This window comes from Rhinatrema bivittatum, chromosome 1 (genome assembly GCF_901001135.1).
Source record: "Rhinatrema bivittatum chromosome 1, aRhiBiv1.1, whole genome shotgun sequence".
NCBI lineage: Eukaryota > Metazoa > Chordata > Amphibia > Gymnophiona > Rhinatrematidae > Rhinatrema > Rhinatrema bivittatum.
The window spans coordinates 432,174,013-432,193,886 of NC_042615.1; the positions used below are offsets into that span (position 1 = coordinate 432,174,013).

General features: G+C 43.8%; 1 protein-coding gene across 2 annotated transcripts in view; it reads right to left on the minus strand.

Moving 5' to 3' along the window:
• The window catches only part of ABCA1 (ATP binding cassette subfamily A member 1), a 212,039-nt gene that overhangs the window by 185,295 nt on the left and 6,870 nt on the right, over nucleotides 1–19,874 (minus strand). For both annotated transcript variants that reach the window (XM_029604407.1, XM_029604396.1), the window contains exons 2-3: nucleotides 6,316–6,461; nucleotides 2,070–2,163 (exon numbers count right to left, since the gene is read on the minus strand). In XM_029604407.1, the coding sequence (XP_029460267.1) occupies nucleotides 2,070–2,163; nucleotides 6,316–6,381 (160 nt within the window). In that variant the 5' untranslated portion in view covers nucleotides 6,382–6,461. The remainder of the gene's footprint in view (nucleotides 1–2,069; nucleotides 2,164–6,315; nucleotides 6,462–19,874) is intronic.

A 19,874-nucleotide genomic window follows, 5' to 3' on the forward strand; every position in this document is an offset into this window, starting at 1 on the left:
CCCCCCCATTTACACACCCCTGGCCTAACCCATAACAAATTACTGCTAGTGACATTTTTATGTGGTGAGCAGTCTTCCTGATACCCCAGACTGTAACTGTCGGGGGAACAGCATCGACTATCGTCAGAATCCAATTCCCCTTTTTCCCCACCCACCATCAAAGTGGAGAGCGGGTGTTCATTGTGGATATCCTGAAATCCAGACCCATTTGCAGCACTTGTCAACCTGAGTTGCGTACCCCTGCACTAGTGGGATCAGGAAGACGTACAGGTGGGTCCTGAGGTAAAGGCCCATTGTTGTTGCCCAAACAGGAAAACAGAGTGTATGTATCAGGACAGCAAGACAGCACAGTATAAATTACTTTAAAAAAAAAAAGAGTAGCCTAGTGGTTAGAGCAATGAGCGGGGGAAGCCATGGATCAAATCATATTGCTGGTCCTTGTGATCTTGGAGAAGCCACTTCACCTTCCACTGCCTCAGGTACAAACTCAGACTGTAAGCTCTCTGGGGTCAGAGTAATACCTACAGCACCTGAATGCAATCCACTTTGAAGTGTCTGAAAAGTGGAATATGAATAAATAAGATAAAACCACATTTGCAATGAGTTTTGAAATTATTCTGTGGTGTGTCCCCCCTGTTTTATTTTGCAGCTTGAAAGTGAGTCCCCAGAGAGAAAGAGTTGGGAATCACTGCTTCAGCTACAACCCATGATGTATAACACAACCGGAAGTGTTGCATGCATCTAACAGAAAACCCTCAGCAGGATGGATTGAGTCAGCTTGCCTTCCAGCCATCCATGCCAGTGTCGCTGCATAGCGTACTACTGGGCAGCGTAAACACCCAAAACCTTGTGCTGGGTAACTTTCAGCCAAGCGCAGTGACCCACAGAAAGTCTATCAGCAGGCAGCAAGCCGGGGACAGACTAAAGAGCCATTCCCCATCCGGAGAGGCACTCTGGACCCCAGCAAAGCAATGCATGACAAGCGCCACCCATTCCACCTCCTAAAGAGCAGAGCACCAGCCCCAAGGGAACAGCACTAGAAGCGCCTTGAGCCAGCGCAAATAATGGGCAAGAAGGCGTTAAAAACCAACCCCTTGTTATACATCGATGGCAAGCTTCTGGCCTGTAAACTGGTGGGTCCAGGCTGCTTTGCTTGAAAGCCCTTCTTACTCAATGCTGGAATCATTCTTGGGATTGCAGAGCTACATTCTGTTCCCTTTGCCTCACTCTGCACACAGTTCCTCTTTTCCCTCTGTATTCCCGTAAAGAGCAGGCTTACACAACAGCATGCACGCCTGCCCCTCCCCCTCCCCCCCACCACCCTCCTTTTCCCAAGCCTGACGATCGCTGGCATGATCTCACTCGCTTAACGTGACTGCAGATGTGCTGAAAGCATCAGTCAAAAAATGCTGTTCTTCCCCAGAGAGAGAGAGAGTGTGCGTGCGTGTGTGTGTGTGTGTGTGTGTGTGTGCGTGGGCGCGCGCCTTGGCATCCATACAGCTTGGGCAGGGAGGAAAAGATACTGGGCTCATTCAGGCGGCTCTGAGTGCTTTCCCCCTTTTGCTTTTTCAATTCCAAGTACAATGATTTTGCCCAATAGGTGCATCATAGTATTAGCTAGAGTTTGCCTTCATTTCAGAAGAAAAGAAACGTAGGGGCAGAGCTTAAAAATTAAAATACGGAGGGGGAATGGTACAGCCATGATCTGATCCTGCTAATTGCTTTATAGGATGGGCAATTTTTATAACTATAACTTGCCAGCTAATTGACTAGACACTTGCATACAGGAAGACAGATAAGCAGAGTGGCTGAGCCGCTAAGTTCTGACACCTGTCACTTTTAAGGTGGACACCACACCAGAAAGCTGAACATAGTGCAAAAAGACAATGAATACAGCTAGACTGGGGGAAAGAGATAAAAGGAAGATACCAAATTTCATTTATTATTGTACATCCAAGAAAAAGGTTTGGTTTCAAGTCATGACATTCTTTGGGAGCCACCACTATTCACTCATCCCTTCCCTCCCTCCGGGTGAGGATTCGCTTGCCACTGGAGGCCATGGTACTTACATTCATGTTGTTCATACGGTGGATAGGAAAGTCGCACAGAGATCAGAATGAAGAAGATAAAGAGAGGCCACGCAACTTCAATCAGCAGCTGAAACTGCCAAGAGACAAATTAAACAGGGTCTCAGGGTTTCAGAAGGGAAAGCACAGAAAGATCAAGAGCCAGTTCAAGAAAAGGCTTTTCCCCATGAGCACCACCTAGCGGGGAAAACATTCGTAAATCAAGCCATAGCGATTTCAAAATGCCTCTACACCCAAGCCTTAAATTCAGCCAGGGCTGTCCAGTAAATATTTGAAAACAATGAAACCAGCGAGAGCAAGCATTTCAAAGTCTGTGGGTCAGCTGTACTGGCCGTGCTTGTGATACGTGAGATCATTCACAGCCACCCCTCCAGCTTTGAAAATGGTTGCTTGCCACACCGGCATTGTGCAGGCTGGAGGCCCAGTGGGCAGGGGGGGGGAGGGCCTGAAAAGCCCGACTGAGAAGAACAACCGCCTCCAATCCCTTGGAAGTAGCAAGATCGCACCCAGGACCACTCACCCCCCCCCCCTCCCACCATCACCACCACCATGAGAGATGATCTTGTTGGGCAGGAATCCAAGAAATAATCTCCCAGCCTGTCCAGTTTTCAGGATAGCCACAATGAATATGCATGAGAACAATTTGCATGCACGGCCTCCACTGTATGCAAAGCTATCCCATGCATATCCTGCAAACCTGACAGGATGTGCCCTGAGGACTGGGTTAAGAACCACCAATCTAGAAGAGTTTAAACTCTTTAGACACCGGAAATAAATGGGGCCGTGAGTAAAGGAACGCCGTCATTAAGGGGTTATGGACGCCCATCATGTCTCTAGGGATTTGGGGAAGAGAAAGGGGCTCCCACCCTTTCAAAGCACTCAAGGTACACCGTGTTTCACCCAATAGTCTCTTAGGGGTTTTGCTGATCCCACTGAACCTGCTTTGCCCATGAACCTTTGACCCTCCAGAAGGTTTACAGCGATGTTTAACTCCATCTAGGATTTGGACAGACTGAAATTCCAGCCGCCTCAGAACATTCTTGTCTCCCGTTACAAGTTTTGAGCACACGAGAAAGAAAAACGAGCCCTGCAATGCACGTTCAGGACGGTTCACCCATTCCTTGCCATGAGAATCCCAGGCTCTGGACGCATCTAACATTAGTCCCTGGCATCCAAGGCAGGTCATTTCCCTGCAAGGGACAGAAGCTTATTCAAGGTTTCCAAAATAATAAAATACAAGTTTCACAAACTTTATTAAATAGTTTCCTATCTGCAGGAAACCATCCCGCTCCCCTACCCATACGGATCTATTTCATTACTGTCTGTTTGGGTGCTCTGCCACAAATGAACTATGTGTTCATTTTTTAGGCATTTTAAAACCCCCACAGATGAAACGAGTGTATTCTTTTCTCTGCTTAGGGTAGGGTTGCCACCTGGTTCCAGTTTTTCTGGACAGGCAGATTTAGTCCTGCTTTTATTCCCTCCGCATGCATGGACTTCTAGCCCTGTCTTCTTTGGCTTTAGTGGGACTCTGCGGTCTTCAGGTATCACCGACGTTCTTGCCCTTCTCCAGAATCATCTCAAAACAGGAAGTGCATTCTAACAAATTAGGTAGTACAACATTGTAAAGGTCTTTTTGAAAACACAACCCACTGTGCCTCCCTCAACCTGCTTTCAGAAATACAGAACTCAAGTGCTCGCAGCGCAGCCAGGACAGAGTGCGCCTTCTGCAGTGCCGGGAGGAATCTAGACAGCAGGGTACTCGCGCCTACATGACATTTCCCGCTGACGTGGTGGCATTCTTCCTGGTCGCGCAGATTCCTTGAGACTGACTAATAGGTCAATGTATAACGCTCGTCTTCAGCACAGGAAATAAGGGAATAGATTCAAATGCAGTTCAAAAATTCACTATCTGTGGGGGGGATTTTTTTTTAATGTGTTTTATAAGTGTCATTAGAATGCTTCACACTGGATAATTTCCAACGCTTCAAGTGCAATTACAGCTGGCATGCCCTAGGAGCCAATATGAACTTTGAGCCCAGCTTTTCCAACACAACCTTCTCCCCTCCCCTACGCTTCTTTCTTTTTTTTAATTTGCATTTGTAATGTTTACAGATGTTCAGTGTCCCAAATTCTCTCTTTCCTAGTCAGCTTTTATCCAGCGTTGTATTAAGCACAAACCTGCCCCACTGTTTCTCGATGGGCTCCGTGACATTTCTCCTGGACCTGGATTAAACACTGTTCTCACTTTTTCCCCTTACTCATACATTTAAAGTATGCGGAGAGCGATGTCTTCTCATGGCAGACCTACTGTCCCATAAAGAAAAGGTGACCCCCATGCTCAAAAGACTGAGCCCCCAACTCTTTCTCCTCCAAGTGCAAACAATCCCTCACATGATAAGCAGCAGATTCTGTGATGCATGGCAGGATGCACGTTATTCGATCTGCGACTGCTCCTGGCCTAACCGTAGGGCACCAGGATGGGGGATCTAGGTTCACCCTTGACATTCGGTGTGTTCCAGCAGTCCACTGCATTGCTGGCGAGGGCCTCTCCAAAACAGCTTTCGAACTTAAAACAAAGACTTGTAAATCTACCAGCTCCCAAACAATTTATGGGTGAGATCTTTATGGCAACTGCCACCTCCTTCAGAGTTGGGGGTTTCCTGTTAATGACTTGGGGGCAATAAGGGGCCTTCGGCTTAACTTCTGGTGCTCAGCAACTCTGACCAGGACCCAGGTGGGGCTGTCATCATTTAAAGATGGTATGACTGGCTATTTGTAGGGCCTTTTGCTTCCCTCAGCCTGCCAGAATGTTTCTTCTTCTGTGATTTTTGTGAAATGCCAGTTTTTTGTAGTTTCTTGGTGGAGGGCCCTACTATTGGGAAAAAAAACCCCAAACCAATGTGCCACTGAAACACCATTTAATAGACTGTCCTGCCAACTCCTTGGCCACCAAGAGAGTTTCCAGGGCTGAATAAAACTGGGGAATTCACATCAATAGGAAGGATGGCTGCAACCGGTTTCGCAATCCTAAAAGGCAAAAGTTTTCTATTGCAGCAGGCATTTCTTTGATTGCAGTTTGCTAGACTTCTTTTATTAGGCATTTGCAGCGTGCAATCATTTGCTTGTTAGCCTACTGAATGTTTTTATGTTTATGTTTTGATATTTATGTTTTTATTATGTGTTATTTTTATTGTAAATCGCTTAGACCTTTTTGTGTTGAGAGTTAATAAATGTCATAAATGAAATGAAATGAAAGCATTAGGTATGGTCGTTAAAAGAAACAGAACTAGCTCGTTGTACCCCCCTCCTGCTTCATGCGAGGTGTCGGAGGTTGAGGTTTTGGAAACAAGTTTTCCTCTCCTCCCTATGTTTTTGTCAGACACAAAAATGCACCAATCTTCCCATAACCAATAACAGAATCCACTACTGAGCCGGGGAAGACTCCCCAGTGCTACCCGCTTGAGTTTTAGTAATTTGAATATTAAAACAGCTCGGCTGCATTCCCTGAGTTTTACTAATATGTAAATCAGTTATTGCCATTGTAAGAGACAATGAGTCTCCAACAGCCTCTCTGCCCTATAGAAAAACTATTAACCTCAAGGTTTGCAGATGTATTTTTTTTCTCTTCACTGGACTTAGTGCTGGTCAAAGGTGAGAGATATAGCTGCAGATTGAAGTATAGCATGCATACCTTACAAGGATTTGCAGATCTATGCTCCAGAGGATCTGGGGGAAGGGGGCTAGATTTCAGGGAAAAAAAACGTGCTAGTCCTGCTGAGGCTCGCATGCATCTCATGAACGCTTGAATACCAGACGCTAGAGACTCCAGCAAACGTCCGGATGCTTAGAGAGGCTGACCAAAGGCAACGGCATCCACAAGTCCACCTTACAGCCTCAACCCTGCCTTGGGAAGATATTCATGCCCATTGTTAATCCTTCCTGCCCACTCGGCAGTCTTTGCAGAGACTGCTAAATACAGTAATAATGAGAGCGCTGAATGTGTACACCAGGAACACTGCTCATTCCCCACAGGCCAAAATACAAAGTCGCAAGGGAATAAGTGTTAAATATTAGTATTTAACCTGGGGCAGTTTGCTAACCAAAAGGACGTAGCATGCCTCTGCCAGTCAATTGACCCACCCATTGCCCTGTTCAATTGTTATTAAATTCAAACAACAACAAAAACAGCGCCAAGGTATAAAATAAGAGAGGAAAAGCAGCTTACGGTCTGCCGTCGTCGATACGTAAGGTTCTTCCACAGCAGTAGTCCCAGCTGTGCCCAAAAGGCCATCGTCTTCCAGGAGACACCAACAGTTTCACCTGGGCAGCGGCAAGAGCAGCAGCAGCAGGGAAACCGTGGTTGCTCATTAACTAAAATGGAGGGGAAAAAAAAAGAAAAGAGATAAAATCAGTTCAAAAAGAAAAGCCAATTGCATTATCTTCAAAAACAGACAAAAAAAAAATACATATAATGTTGTATTTCCCAAAACAAGCAGTTATCTAGGCTTCCTAACAAAACACCAAAACCTGGGATGCTCGTGCAACACAGAAAGTTGCTTTTGCTTCGGTCGTCTGAACATCATCGCATTGGCAAAACTTCAGTTGGGTTCAACCGTGTCGAGAAAATATCAAAAAGCAACACAAAAGCCTGCTAAACGCAAATCTGAAAGCCACTGACAAAGAAAAAGGGCTACAATCTGGGCACATACAAATCATTTTTAATCATTTATCACCTTAATAGAAAGGTGACTTCAGAAAAAGGCCAGACAGTGTATCTAGAGTCTGTTCATCCACCCCAACGTTTTCTAAGATGAAGGGCAGGGTTCACCCTTCTGTACAATGGTGTGTGCTGGGGCTAGGGGAACATAACATGCTGCCACCCGACCCCCATGCGGGACAGGATTATGTTATGACAAAGCATGGCTCCTGCTTACGAAAAAGCTGGCATATGAAATATTCAACTGAAATGAGATTAAGAGCCTCATGCTCTACTGACTGCGCTTGTTGAGCCGTTAAAAGCTGATACATGGAAGGTGTACGTTAGTTGTCATCCACTTTGCTCTATTACAGTGAAAACAGAATACAAAATTTAAGAATTTCTAACTGGGCAGGTGGCCTAGAAACGGAAGAGTTAAATAACATGAAATAAAATAAAGTGGCAAAGAAAGCAATTCACGGGGCAGCCACCATAAAAGCTTCTGCACGTGGGAAGCCAAGTATAGCTGGAACAGAGAAAAAAATCAATTGGATCAAAAGGGTGCTAGTTTGCTCCTGCAGCTCCTGGGCTGAGCTGGAGCTCTGCATCCTCAGCGGCTGGATCCTGTGAGTGCTGCAGTGCCACCCAAGGATGCCGGCCACCATTATTCACAGGTCAAAAACAACACCCCCACTATAAAACAGGTGCCAGCCTGGCTTCCCCAGAGATGTCTCAGGTTGGAGATGTCTTCCGGGAACACAGCCCCCCTCCTCCTGACATCAGACTCGCTCACCACCAGACGAGCGCGGCGGGAGTTACTGTCAATAGGACATTAGGATCCCTTCAGGCGCTTCTTCTATTATCAGTGCAGCTTACAGTACTCCTGCGTTAATAGCCTGACAAACTCCAACAAGCATGCACCAATGATCAAGTTAGATGCTCGAAAAGGCAGGTATTGCTGATTATTATAAATGCATTGGATAATTAGTCAAAGTGATTTAAACTTTTTTTTTGCTTTTGTTTGATAAGCAATTAAATCAGACAAATATGTGATCCTGAAAGATGGGATGACTTCACAACGTTTAAATAAGATTCAACATTTAAATTGTTTTAAAAAGTCAAGAAAGCTACTAACAGAGGCAAACTGTTTAATCTATTGCCAGTGGACACGGTCAAGGCATAACATAAAGGGGTTTAAAATAGGTTTGGATACTGGCAACAGGTACCAGCTTTTTCCTAAAGTATCCTTGTTTATGCTACTTAACCTATCAAGGAAATAAATATAGTTTCTCTGATCCTCTACATTTGGAAACCTTTTTACAGGATAAGAATATTCCAGGAGTTAGTATTGATGATCAAAATGAAAAATAACTCTCTCCTTAATTCATGCAGTTTATTTGATTATTATAATATATGTGTTGCTCCCTCAATTATGGGTTATGTAATGTAGATACAATATATTATGGTAAAGAATATAGGGTTTGTAATGGTATCTGTATTATTTCTTTATATTTTTGTTTAAAATTTTTTTAATTAAAATTGAATAAAGATAAAATTAAAAAAAAAAAAAAGGTTTGGACAAGTTCCTGGAGGACAAGTTCCAGAAGCAACTATAAGCAAGGTACATTAGGAAAAGCCATATCAATTAGAAACATATATTTTTTGGGATCTGCCCAAACAATGACCCAAACTTGTAGCTTGAATGGGCCACTGTCAAAGACAAGATGCTGGGCTCGATGGACCTTGGCCTGACCCAGCCTAGCAATTCTTATGTTCTTATGCCTTCTTTCATCATTTCCTAGAAAGAAAAAAAATTGCTGCATGTGCTAGATTCAAACCTCTGCAGGGAGGGGGGTAGTGTGGGGTTGTAGCAAGTTCACGGCCATCTCTGCCTTCCTACTGTGGGCTTGTTGATTAGATTTGCTGCATTCTGTAAGATAAGACAACACTGAGCAAATACAGTCTTCACCTGTCACGGGGGCCTCCAAACGCAGGTAGCTTCCACTCAGCAGTGCATTTTTAAATGAAGGCATGAACTCCATTTCGATAGGATATTAGCAACAGAGTGTATCGCCCAGGCTTGCAGAATCAGTTTCTGATCCATCCAAAAGGCAGTAATAACACAGGAGACCTCCAGCTTGGAAGATGGAATTACTACTTTCATGACTGGTAGGTACTCAGGGCAACCAATGTCATCTCAACTGGTTTTGGGGCCCTAGGACTGACTGAGGTCTCCCCTCCGATGCCAACAAGATTGAGGAGTGTGCGTGTGGGGGGACGGGAAGAGTCCCCAATGTTTTTTGTTCTTTTTTTTTTTTTTTTATTTACTATAGGCACTTGGACTTATTATTGGAACCTCTCTGTTTAATGTTAGCACCAGAGACTCCCCCTTGCCCAAAAGGTTGCCCAGTTCCTTACAAAACTGAATCCCTCTTCCTTGCACCATCGTCTCACCCACGCATTGAGACTCCGGAGCTCTGCCTGCCTCTGGGGACCTGCGCGTGGAGACATGTCAGCAGGACCACATGAACTGCTGCTGCCATGTGGCCTAAGACTACCAAAAGCGCTTTTGCCAAGGATGTTTGTGCAGGCAGAAGCCTATGTATGAGAGACACCAGTGTGGATGCACTGTCTGATGTCCATGCGCCAACAAACTGTATTCTTTTTTTTTTTTTTTTTTAATTCTTTATTTTCAAACTTTTTGAAAATTATGCCAAGAAGTTACAGTCTTATACAGCAAATTTTGATGCCTAACAAAGAAATAACAAAAAAAAAAATATTTGCACATAACATCTATAACATATCATTAGGCAGCATTAATATAAGATAATAAGGAGCAGGATAATTAAAGTGTTTCATATAAAGTAAACAATTACAGCAAGCATTTCTTGATAGTGCTAAACAGTACTAGGAACTTTTATTCTATCTACTCCGGTACTGATGTGATAACTTGGGGGGGTGAGCTGCCAAAAACTCTCTCAATTGTAGAGGGTCCTGAAAATATAATTATTATTCATATAGCTCATACACGCCTTACAAGGATATTTCAGTGTAAAACGGGCTCCCAATTTAATTACATCTCCTCTCATAGACAAAAATTCTTTACGATGTTGTTGAGTTATTTTTACTACATCTGGATAAATCCATAAAGAAAAACCATAGTATTTTGCTTGTCTGTTTCCAAAAAATAACCAAAGTATGATTCTTATCTGACAAAAAGGCAAAGGTAATCAACAATGGCTTTCTTTGGACAATTTCTATATCAACAGATCACTCTAATATATCTGTTAGATTTAAGGGAATGTTTTGCTCTTCCCTCTGATTAGCCTGATGTAAATAATGAGCTTTTACCACAATCGGTAGTGCCATATTCTTTGCGCAGGAAATAGGTGTGACTTCTTGAAGTTTACTAGGAAGCCCAAATTCTGCAGAAGCTGGATTGTTGCTTGTAGAGAGACCAACACTACGTTCTGAGAGTGTGCCATCATCTGCCAATTGTCCAGGTATGGGAAGACTTGAATCTCCTGGTGCCAGAGATGAGCTGCCATCAGCGCAAGGCAGTGAATATCCTCAGCACTGCCAATAGGCCAAAAGTAAGCACCTGGTATATGTAGTGGGAGGAGTCCAGGCCGAAGCAGAGGTAGTACCAATGAGATGGATGAATTGGGATGTGTGCATATGCATTTTTGAGATCCAAGGCGCATATTCACTCCCCTTTCTGGATGAACGGAAGAATCATATTTAGTGAATACATCTTGAATTTCTCCCAATGTAAGTACTTGTTCAGTCTCCCAAAGTGCAAGATTGGTCTCATCTCCCTTGTTTTCTTCAGGATGAGGAAGTAGCGGGAATAAGACCTCTGTCCCTCCTGAGACATAGCAACCAGTTCTATTGCTTGCTGTCGCAGAAGAGTTCCCCTCCTGATGGAGCTGTGGAAGATAGGCCAGGTCTGGAGCTAGCAATGGGACATGAGAAAATGACAGCAATCGGGAAAAATGGAACTGGTATTCAAACTGTACTATTTTAAGGACCCAAAAGTCCTGTGTGATGACACACCACTTCTTCAGAACAGACTGGATTTGCATCCCCTCCAACCCCCCCACCCTCCAATGGGACTAGGCCCTGCTTTAGACTGGGCCTGTTGTTGCAAATTTGGTTGTTAAAAGTCACAGTGAGGTTGCTGTGGAGATAGATGATACAGAATAGAAAAGAGCAGATAGTACTTCTGGAACGATCTAAATGGCCATCTCTTGATAGCATGACTGTAGGCATAGAAGGTGCACTTTTAGGTGGATGGCTGTTCTGACCCTGACAAGAGGAATTGGACCACTCTATTCTATTCCTTGATCTGGGTCACTTTTTTCCATAGTTTCTCCCCCAAAGAAATAGTCCCCAGGCACAAAAGTCTGCCAGCTTTTCATGGAAGTCCTCCCGAATGCCACATGCCTGCAATCACACCATCTTCCTTACTGCAATGGTAGCAGCTGAAATATGAGACATGGAGGTGAAGACCTCAAACTGTATGAAACAGATGTCACTCCTTCCTCTGCATCCAGAAAAGCCTGGAGGTAGAAACCAGAGAATTCCATCAGCTGGAGAAAAAAGTTTTAAGTCCCTGCAGACACTCGATATATTGGACAATGTAGATTACTAATGCGAGCTATCAACATGGAGCTTTGAAAGATTCAGATGTTTGGGGTCCTTCCCGGGGGGGGTGAATTCAAGTAGATGTGGGACTTCTTAGCTTTTCTTAACGCAGATTCCATGACTAGCAATTGATGCGGAAGCTGAACTACTCCAAAGCCAGTATTTGATATCCATCTTCCTTGTGGCAGGGCTGCAGGTGATGGGAGTTTGCCAAATTTTCATCTGCAGCTCATCCAGAACCTTGTGGAATAGTACAGCCACTGGGTCTGATGGTAGGTACAGAATAGGTAGGAGACTGAGGACCACGAGATGAGGATCTTTTTCTGTTCTTATTTTCACTCCCAGGAGAGCTTCTACCCTCTCTACAAACTTTGAGTAGGTAAAGTCTCTAGTGGGGGATGCAGGCTCCGGGGGATCCGGAAGTGGGTCAGCATCCACTGGAGTCTCCTTCTGAGTACAAAGGTAAAGGCATACAATGCAAGGAGTCTCTGGACAAGGCTGGAGAAAACGGAGGCACCCCGGTTGTTCTGAAAGGAAAAGTCTCTGGTCCCTCAACTCTGAATGGCTGAACTCCACTGCCAATGAGCCAGAGGAGGAGGAGCCATGCAATGGAGGCTCTGAAGATGCAGGAGCCTCTCCCAGTGAAGTATGAGCACCCCACTGCAGCAGCAATGAAGATACACTGGAAAGCAGAGGGTGAGAAGAACCCTGGGTCCCAGAATCCAGGGACAGCAAAAAGGCTGCCACTTGGTCATACGCCTGGCTCAGTCAGGGGGGAGGATGGCATATCTTCCTCTGAAACCAAAATTGGATCCTGTTCCTGACCCAAAGGCATCTAAATCTACACCGGCTGAAAAACCAGCTACCAGACCCAACCACCCTTCTGATGGACCATGGAAATCACCTCAGGAATTCTCATCTGGGGGAGGGACCATTTGGTATTACCGCAGAAGAGTGGGGTGAATTTATTTTCCTTGTTTCTCCTTTCTTTCAAATAAAAGCAATCCTCAGTAAGGAGTTGCACATCCACCATCTGCTGAAAATGGAGAATACTGGCATCATGGAAAAGAGAAAGGCAGAACAGAGCAGATTGGACCCAGCATCTCCAAGTGGTAACCTGCCACAACCAGCTCAGTAGAGGAGAAGGGGCCCACACCAGGAGGAAGCAGAGACACCCATTCCCTCACCACTGACCCTGGGTTGAGGGGTGTGGAGCTGGCTGTTACAGTCATACCCAGGTTCAGGTCCTGAAGCACTGACTGATGCATTGAAGTCAATGCTCTGTCCAGAATGTTTAGATGATTGTGAAGAGGTCTTCTTAGAATGCACAGATACGCTCCACGTCAATGACTTGATGGAGGGAGGTGCTAAATAGACTACCCCAGGACAGGCTGTGTTGATGCAATGGAGTACCAAATCATAGGAACAATCCCAGTGCCAGTGGGCTCAGTGGCTTGTAACATGTGTCAAAAGAAGTGGAGGGTGCAGTGCAGACAGCATCGATAATGCAGCATGCTTCAAGGATTTCAGTCATACCAATGCATCATGTGTAGACCGCAATGAATCATGTTTTGACTATGCTGATGCACTGTGTGTCAAAGACGTTGATGTTGTGCATGCTGCCAGTGCATCATGGATCGGTCTACTGTGTCCGGACAGTGCAGGTGTCGATGCATCTCCATGCACTGTATGCTTCAACGCCACAAGGTCAGCCAAGTGATGGCACCTCTTCCTTGATGCAGATCAGTCCTTGCTGCTTGACCTTGAGGCCTTGGCCCAATGCTTCAAAGGGGGAGTTTTGGAAAAGCTCCAGCTCATTCCCTTACCTGAGGAGTCAGACAACACTGCACTATGGGTAGAAGAGAGACTTTCACAGCTGCTCAGATAGGCCTGAACCATTGGGAATGTGGGGAACATTCTCTCACAGGTACAGCAGTTTGCTTGGTCATGCTCCGGGCAGAGACAAATGTAACAAAGCTCATGCCCATTGGTGATGGACAAGATCTTATCACATATACAGCTTTTGAACTACTCACAGGCCAATGCAATAAGATGTGTGTTAAAATGGGCGCTCGTATCGATGCAATATGTAAACAATGGACTGTGTAAAAAAGGACGTGCTAGGGAAGAATTGTTCATCCCTGTCACACAAATGCATCAGGCATCCACATTTGCAAAGGCGCGCGTCTGTTTTATCCCACTTCAGGCCAATTTCGCCTCTTGCTATTGTGCATGTATATTGTGCGTCCCAAATTATTATTTTTACATCAAGCCATTACATTATATCTTTATTTTTAAACACCACAACCAGTAGATTTAAGTGTCACAGCGATACTATGTAGGAGGAACCACAGAGGACAGTATTTTTAAATTTCTCATGAGCCCTTAACGCATGGATTGACTTAATGCCACTTCCGGGCCTGGAGTTAAAGTTGTCACTTTAAAAAGTGTGCGTTGGGCGCCCAGCGATTTTTTGCATCGGTGGGTAATAGCTAATAGCCTCATCTACATGTAATGTGCCCTATTGACTATACATTTTTTTGGGTGCACATTTTAGATGCGCTAATCTCCTTATTGCATCGGGTGCTAATCTAGTGGGTCCAAAACACGCATCCTACAATGCATAACCTGTGCGGTAGGCTGGACATACTTTATTACATCGACTCCTCAGGGTGCCCTTGTTGCCAGAGATTCTCTGAGCAAGCAGTATTATCTCCAAGTCTTTCTCCAATTTTTTTTTTTTAATATCACTTCAAAGTGCCACTGTGAGGCTGCCAAGTCAGTAAGGCAACAGTAAAGTTTTGAAAAGTGGAAGTTAGGAGAAAAAATGAATAGAGAGACAGAGTAACAGTTCATGCAGAGCTTGGACAAAAAAACTAAGGAGGTTCACGCGGCAACACCAGTGCAGGAACCCCCGCACATGCTCAGTAGAGCTCAAAGCTCCACTAGCTAGGAAAGACAAGTCTGTTTGGTGATGCTGGATGACATCACCCACATACTATGGCTAATTCAGCCTGCTTATTGATGGAAAATAAAGAATGCTTGCCCCGTGCCACTCCCTGATAAAAAGCATTCAGCAGAAGGCAGTCTCACTCTGTATTGCAATTGGTCTACTATAATGTCAATTGTAAAAAACTGAATTTAACTTTCGATTTCTATTCTGCCTTTTGTGTCTGGCCAGCCTCTTCAAGGCAGATTACAGTGCGACTGGAGAGGGGGCTACTATAAGGCAATCTATGAAAGAGCTGCAGTTAGATTAAAAGGCTGAAGTGTTATAGCCATAGTCTATGCAAGAATTACATAGAAGTCCATAGGGCTTTCTACACAGAGATGTTGGCCAAAGCTGAAAATCGTGTAGCCAGTACACTTAGCTAGTCACTCATTGGTCAACATATGGTAATCAAAAATAGCCAGTCAGAGACTACCAGTACAAACCCTAATACAAGTGGCACATATATTTAGCCAACTATTCAGTGGAACGTTAACAAGCTACTTCAATCTTGGAGACTTGTGAAGGTCTGAGGTGAAAAGGCTACATGCCCTAAAAGGCGAAAAGAATTGTTAAGATTAAAGCATTATTCTACAACCTAGAGGGTGTAGAATAATGGAACTTGTCCCTAAGGCAATATTTCAACCTCACCAACTTTGAGTCCATGAAGGTTAGATGGCTCTTCAAAATAAAAGAAACCTTGAATAGGTAGGAATGTTTAATTTCTTTCTCTTCCTATAACTCAAACACTGTCCATGAAAAATAGCACTTAGTGAGCACAAAATAAAAAAAATCAGAGTCCACATTGGGGATAACCTCTCTCTCATGAAGTCCTACTTACTTTTCCAACTAAAGTTCACTGTATCTTCATCATCTAAACTGGACAGTTGTGTATATGCACAAGGCAGTGGTTTCTCTCTTCCAGGCCCTCAGCTAGGGCTGGTACTTAGGATAATAGTAATTATTCATGAGATATACTAGCACACATTTGGTCTAAGAACCAGATTGACTTCTATATGGTGGTGCTACTAAGAATTAAGACTAGTGGATGGTCTCTAGAACAGAGCTTGGGCACCACTAGCATAAGGGGTTCTGGAATGATCTTGCCATAGATAAAAATCATTCCAGTCAGCAACATACATGTTCAGACCATTTTTAACTTACCTTCCAAAGAGAAGAATGCTTATGAGATCACCACATGTGTGTCCCTAATAAACTTTTGTGTTTAATGACTTATCAACACCAAATTTTCAGAACATATCTGATGGGAGTGAGGGGGCTCAATGGGATCCAGACAAGATTTTTTTTTAATTGATCCACCTATGCATGCAGACACGAATTCAGATGTTTTGGAAAATAGAGTCTTTAACCAGTCCTGTCTTGCTTTTTTGTTATTTTTAATTGGTCAAAAGAGATCCAAGAACATAGAACCATCTATTTTAAGCACAAAGACTACCTACGCGCATATTTTGGAGGCACACACAGAGACAGCTGTGAACACTGGACATACTGTGCTACGTAGAAAAGGCCCCTGATTCCATGAATTAATTCAGCCAAACAAAATGAAAAGTTCTTTGAATCCCCCTGGAGAACACAATCACCAGCATATTCTTGGAAAGAGGAACTGGGGCCTCATGCCCTTACCTTGTGAAATAATTTAAACTTTGTCTGTTTAAAACTAGAAAACCACAGACCTTTTCTCCAGGGACACATTGGGTTATTGGGTCTTGAGGCTGCCACGATAATAAATTACTGTGATCCAAATAGCAAGCAAACCACATGACAAGAACATAAATGACAATGCTGTCTTTACTGCAGTGCCAGTCTACCCTGAAAAAATACAGGCAAGTTTTTTGTTTTATATTTTTAATTAGTACAATACAGCTTTGTTCATCAGGTCAAGTTAAGGAGGAAACACACAGCTCTCTAGAGTCAGATGTTTCACTTCTACAGCACAAATGGTTTTGAGCAATGTAGAAAGACAAAGAACTATAGAACCTGAGAGCAGAGACAGAGCTCGGCCTCGAGGCCCATGCAGCCCCTACCTACTGCAATAGTACAAAATCAACGCCATCTCTTAGCGTTACCTTAAATTCCCCACCACCGAGGATCGTCTCTGCTTTTCCCCATGGCATCTTGTATTCCAGTACAGTTTTTTTTGGCCCTACTACCTCTATACGGAGGCTGTTTCATGCATCCACCACCTTTTATGTGAAGAACTAATTACTTACATTACTCTTGAAATTAACTCCTACAGTCTTATTTCATTGCCCATTCTTCTAGCACAGAGGTAGGCAACTCCAGCCCTCAGGTACCACAAACAGCTTGGGCTTTCAGGCTATCAACAATGAACATGCACGAGATACGTCTGCATTCTCTGCCTCCACTGTATGCAAATGCATCTCAAGCATATTCGCAGCGACAATCCTAAAAACTAGACCTGTTGGTGGTACTCCAGGACCTGAATTGCTCACTTCTGTTCTAGAACTTCCATTCTGAATGAAACAGACTCAAACAGAGCTATTTAAAGGAAAAAAAAAAAGAAGGAAACCCTAATTTTTTAGAGGCATAGATTAAAGACCACCAAAACTGCTATAAAAATGGAGATATGCCAAACAGCTTTTGAAAGATGTCCTTTACCAGTAGTAATTTTCTAAAATGGTACCTGGTTGGGGTCCCAGCAGCCTCAACCTTCAACATTTTCCCAAAGGTTCAAAAACGTTCCAGGTTGGAGATCAGGCAGAAATTCACCAGTGTCACTGACCAACACTCAGATGAGCCCATATGGCTCAGCACAGACCTAATTGGGACGTTTCCGTTTTGAAGCCAGTTTGCCAGTATTGTATCCTGGATGACCAGCTGTGCTTGCAACGTTCATGAAAACAGACCAAACACAGAATCCTTTATATCAGGAGAAAGAACAGCAAAATAATGTATGAAACGAAATGAATGAGTACTCCAGCTCTCATTTATTCTGTACCATATGCTGGCCTTGCTTAAACTAATGATTTGTAATAAGTTATTTTATGACGAATCCTGCATATCAGCTGCCTCTTATTGGGGCCAATGCAAGAATGTGTGGATTAAAACTGTGCGCAGAAACTCAGCGCACAGTTTCTTAACCCACAAGTTACAATTTCTTTTGACTCCCGACGCAGTAAGATTATGGTATGCTAATGCATCGGGAGGTAAAAATGTGCACAGACTGGAAAATGTGCACAAATGCAAGTTGTAATGCATGCCCAGCACAGGCTGAATGCATATTTTAAACTCGGGGGAGTGGGGGAATCTCTCAGCCGTGATTTATGCGCATAAAACTTCTTTCAGCGCAGAAAACATTTTTGTGCACTGAAAGAATATTTATGCACAGAAAACAGCTTTGTATATGCAAAGCATTGTTTTCGGCGCATAAATCCTGATTCCAGTTCCCAATTTCAGAATTTCAGCTTCCACCCATAAAATGACACTAGCACTTTCACCTTTGACCAGGAGCAAATTCTTCGGCGTTAAGAAAGTCCGAGTTAAGCCCTGGCACCTCTCTGCATTGGGGGTAACAATTAATGCTTTCATTTGCATGCGATTTCCACGTGAGAGCTCTAAGCAGCATGCATAGTTTTACATGCACATTTTTTTGTGCGCAAAACTCCTTGCTGCATCGGGGGTTAAACTTATGCACAATAAATGTACACGCAACTAGGGTAAAACTGTGCACACTTGCTGAATGCACCTTATTGCATTGGCCCTATTGGGAGGCCACGCCATCATACAGTCAACCTCTGCCCCACACATCAGTTGCCTCTGCACCTCAGTGGTAGCACTTCTTTTCATTTTTGTACACCACCTTTCTCACCTAAACATGGGACTCAAAAGATTTTCTTCCCGAGAGGAAGAGACAACAGAACTACTGGCATTCATCCCAATTCACGTTCCAGATGCAAACAAGAACCTGTGCTGCTGGCGGTGACCCATGTCAAAATCACTCCTGAGATTCAATGGCATCTAAGAACATAAGCACCTAAGAACATGCCATACTGGGTCAGACCAAGGGTCCATCAAGCCCAGCATCCTACTTCCAACAGTGGGCAATCCAAGTTACAATATCTGACAAGTACCCAAACATTAAATAGATCCAATGCTACTAATGCCAGCAACAAGCAGTGGCTATTTGCTGTATTATTGTAAACGTTGGATTTTCATCCCATCTTGTGCAATAAAGTGATTTACATTTTGAACCAGTACAAAGTGTCTTCCAGCTAAGTGGCCAGTTTTGCTTTTTGGTGCTGGGTTTTTTTTAAACTCTCTTTTAGAATTTTATGGCATACAACAATTAACTAATCGTACACAGCAGATAGGAGCAAAACAGTAAGGAGTAAGAAAATCATACATGTTTATAGCAAAGCAAACTTCAGAGGAATGCAATGCAGAGCAGTTCTGCACCATGGATAAAACTGAAAGAACAGAGGTCTATCGTGTGAAGTGGTAGTGGTAAAAGTGATAGCAAGATCTCCACACCAAATCATATTTGAAGCACTCTCCTTTAAGATCATATCGCAATTTCTCAAGGTCAACTATTTGATGCACCTGGGCAAGACCAACAGTCTGAGCCAGGATCAGATCTCCAGAAGGTTGCAATGGTGAAACGAGCCGCCAACAGCAGCTGAGCCATTGAAGCTCTGAATTTCACAGGGAGCATGGACCTGTCCCGTTCTCCTAAGAGACGCAACAATGGTTCAACATGCAACGGGATGTCCAAAATTGTTGTACTTTTTTTTACATTGGTCAGACCCTATGACAGAAACAGCCCACTCCGCTCCTCCAGAGCCACAAAACAGGCCTGGTTTTTATGCTAGCCACAATGACTATGCATGAGATACAATTGCATATGAGGGGGCGGGGTAGTGCATGCAAACCTAACTCATGCATATTCATTGTGGATATCCTGAAAACCTGGCCGGTTTGGAGGTTCTCGATGACTGGAGTTGGCCACCCTTGCCCTATGGAGATCCCTGACCTTTTGCCCGAGAGCAACAGGATAAGCCTGAAGTAGAAGGTTAAACATGTGCCCATGCCTAACAGCTTAGGTTACACTCCTTGCTGAAGCTGCATGTATCCCGATAAAGCTCCTTCATATTCAGCAGAAAAAAAAAAGAAAAAGCAATGAAAGCGGAAAAGAAAAGACACGTCCAAAGACCACACTAATGTAGGCTAGTGCGTGATCGCAAAAAGTAAAAAAAAAACACAGACAACCGAAGCGAGTCCTAGAAGCCAGCTTAAATCTATTCTGGTGAACCTCCAAGGTCACATCCTGTCGGGCACTGGAACTCACTGTGCAAACAAACATCTAATGAGCAGCCACTGAAAATGAACACCCATAAGGAGAAAAAAAAAATCACTTCTGTTTTAAAAAAATCGAATGCTTTTACTGACTTGTACTTTAAAAATAATAATAATA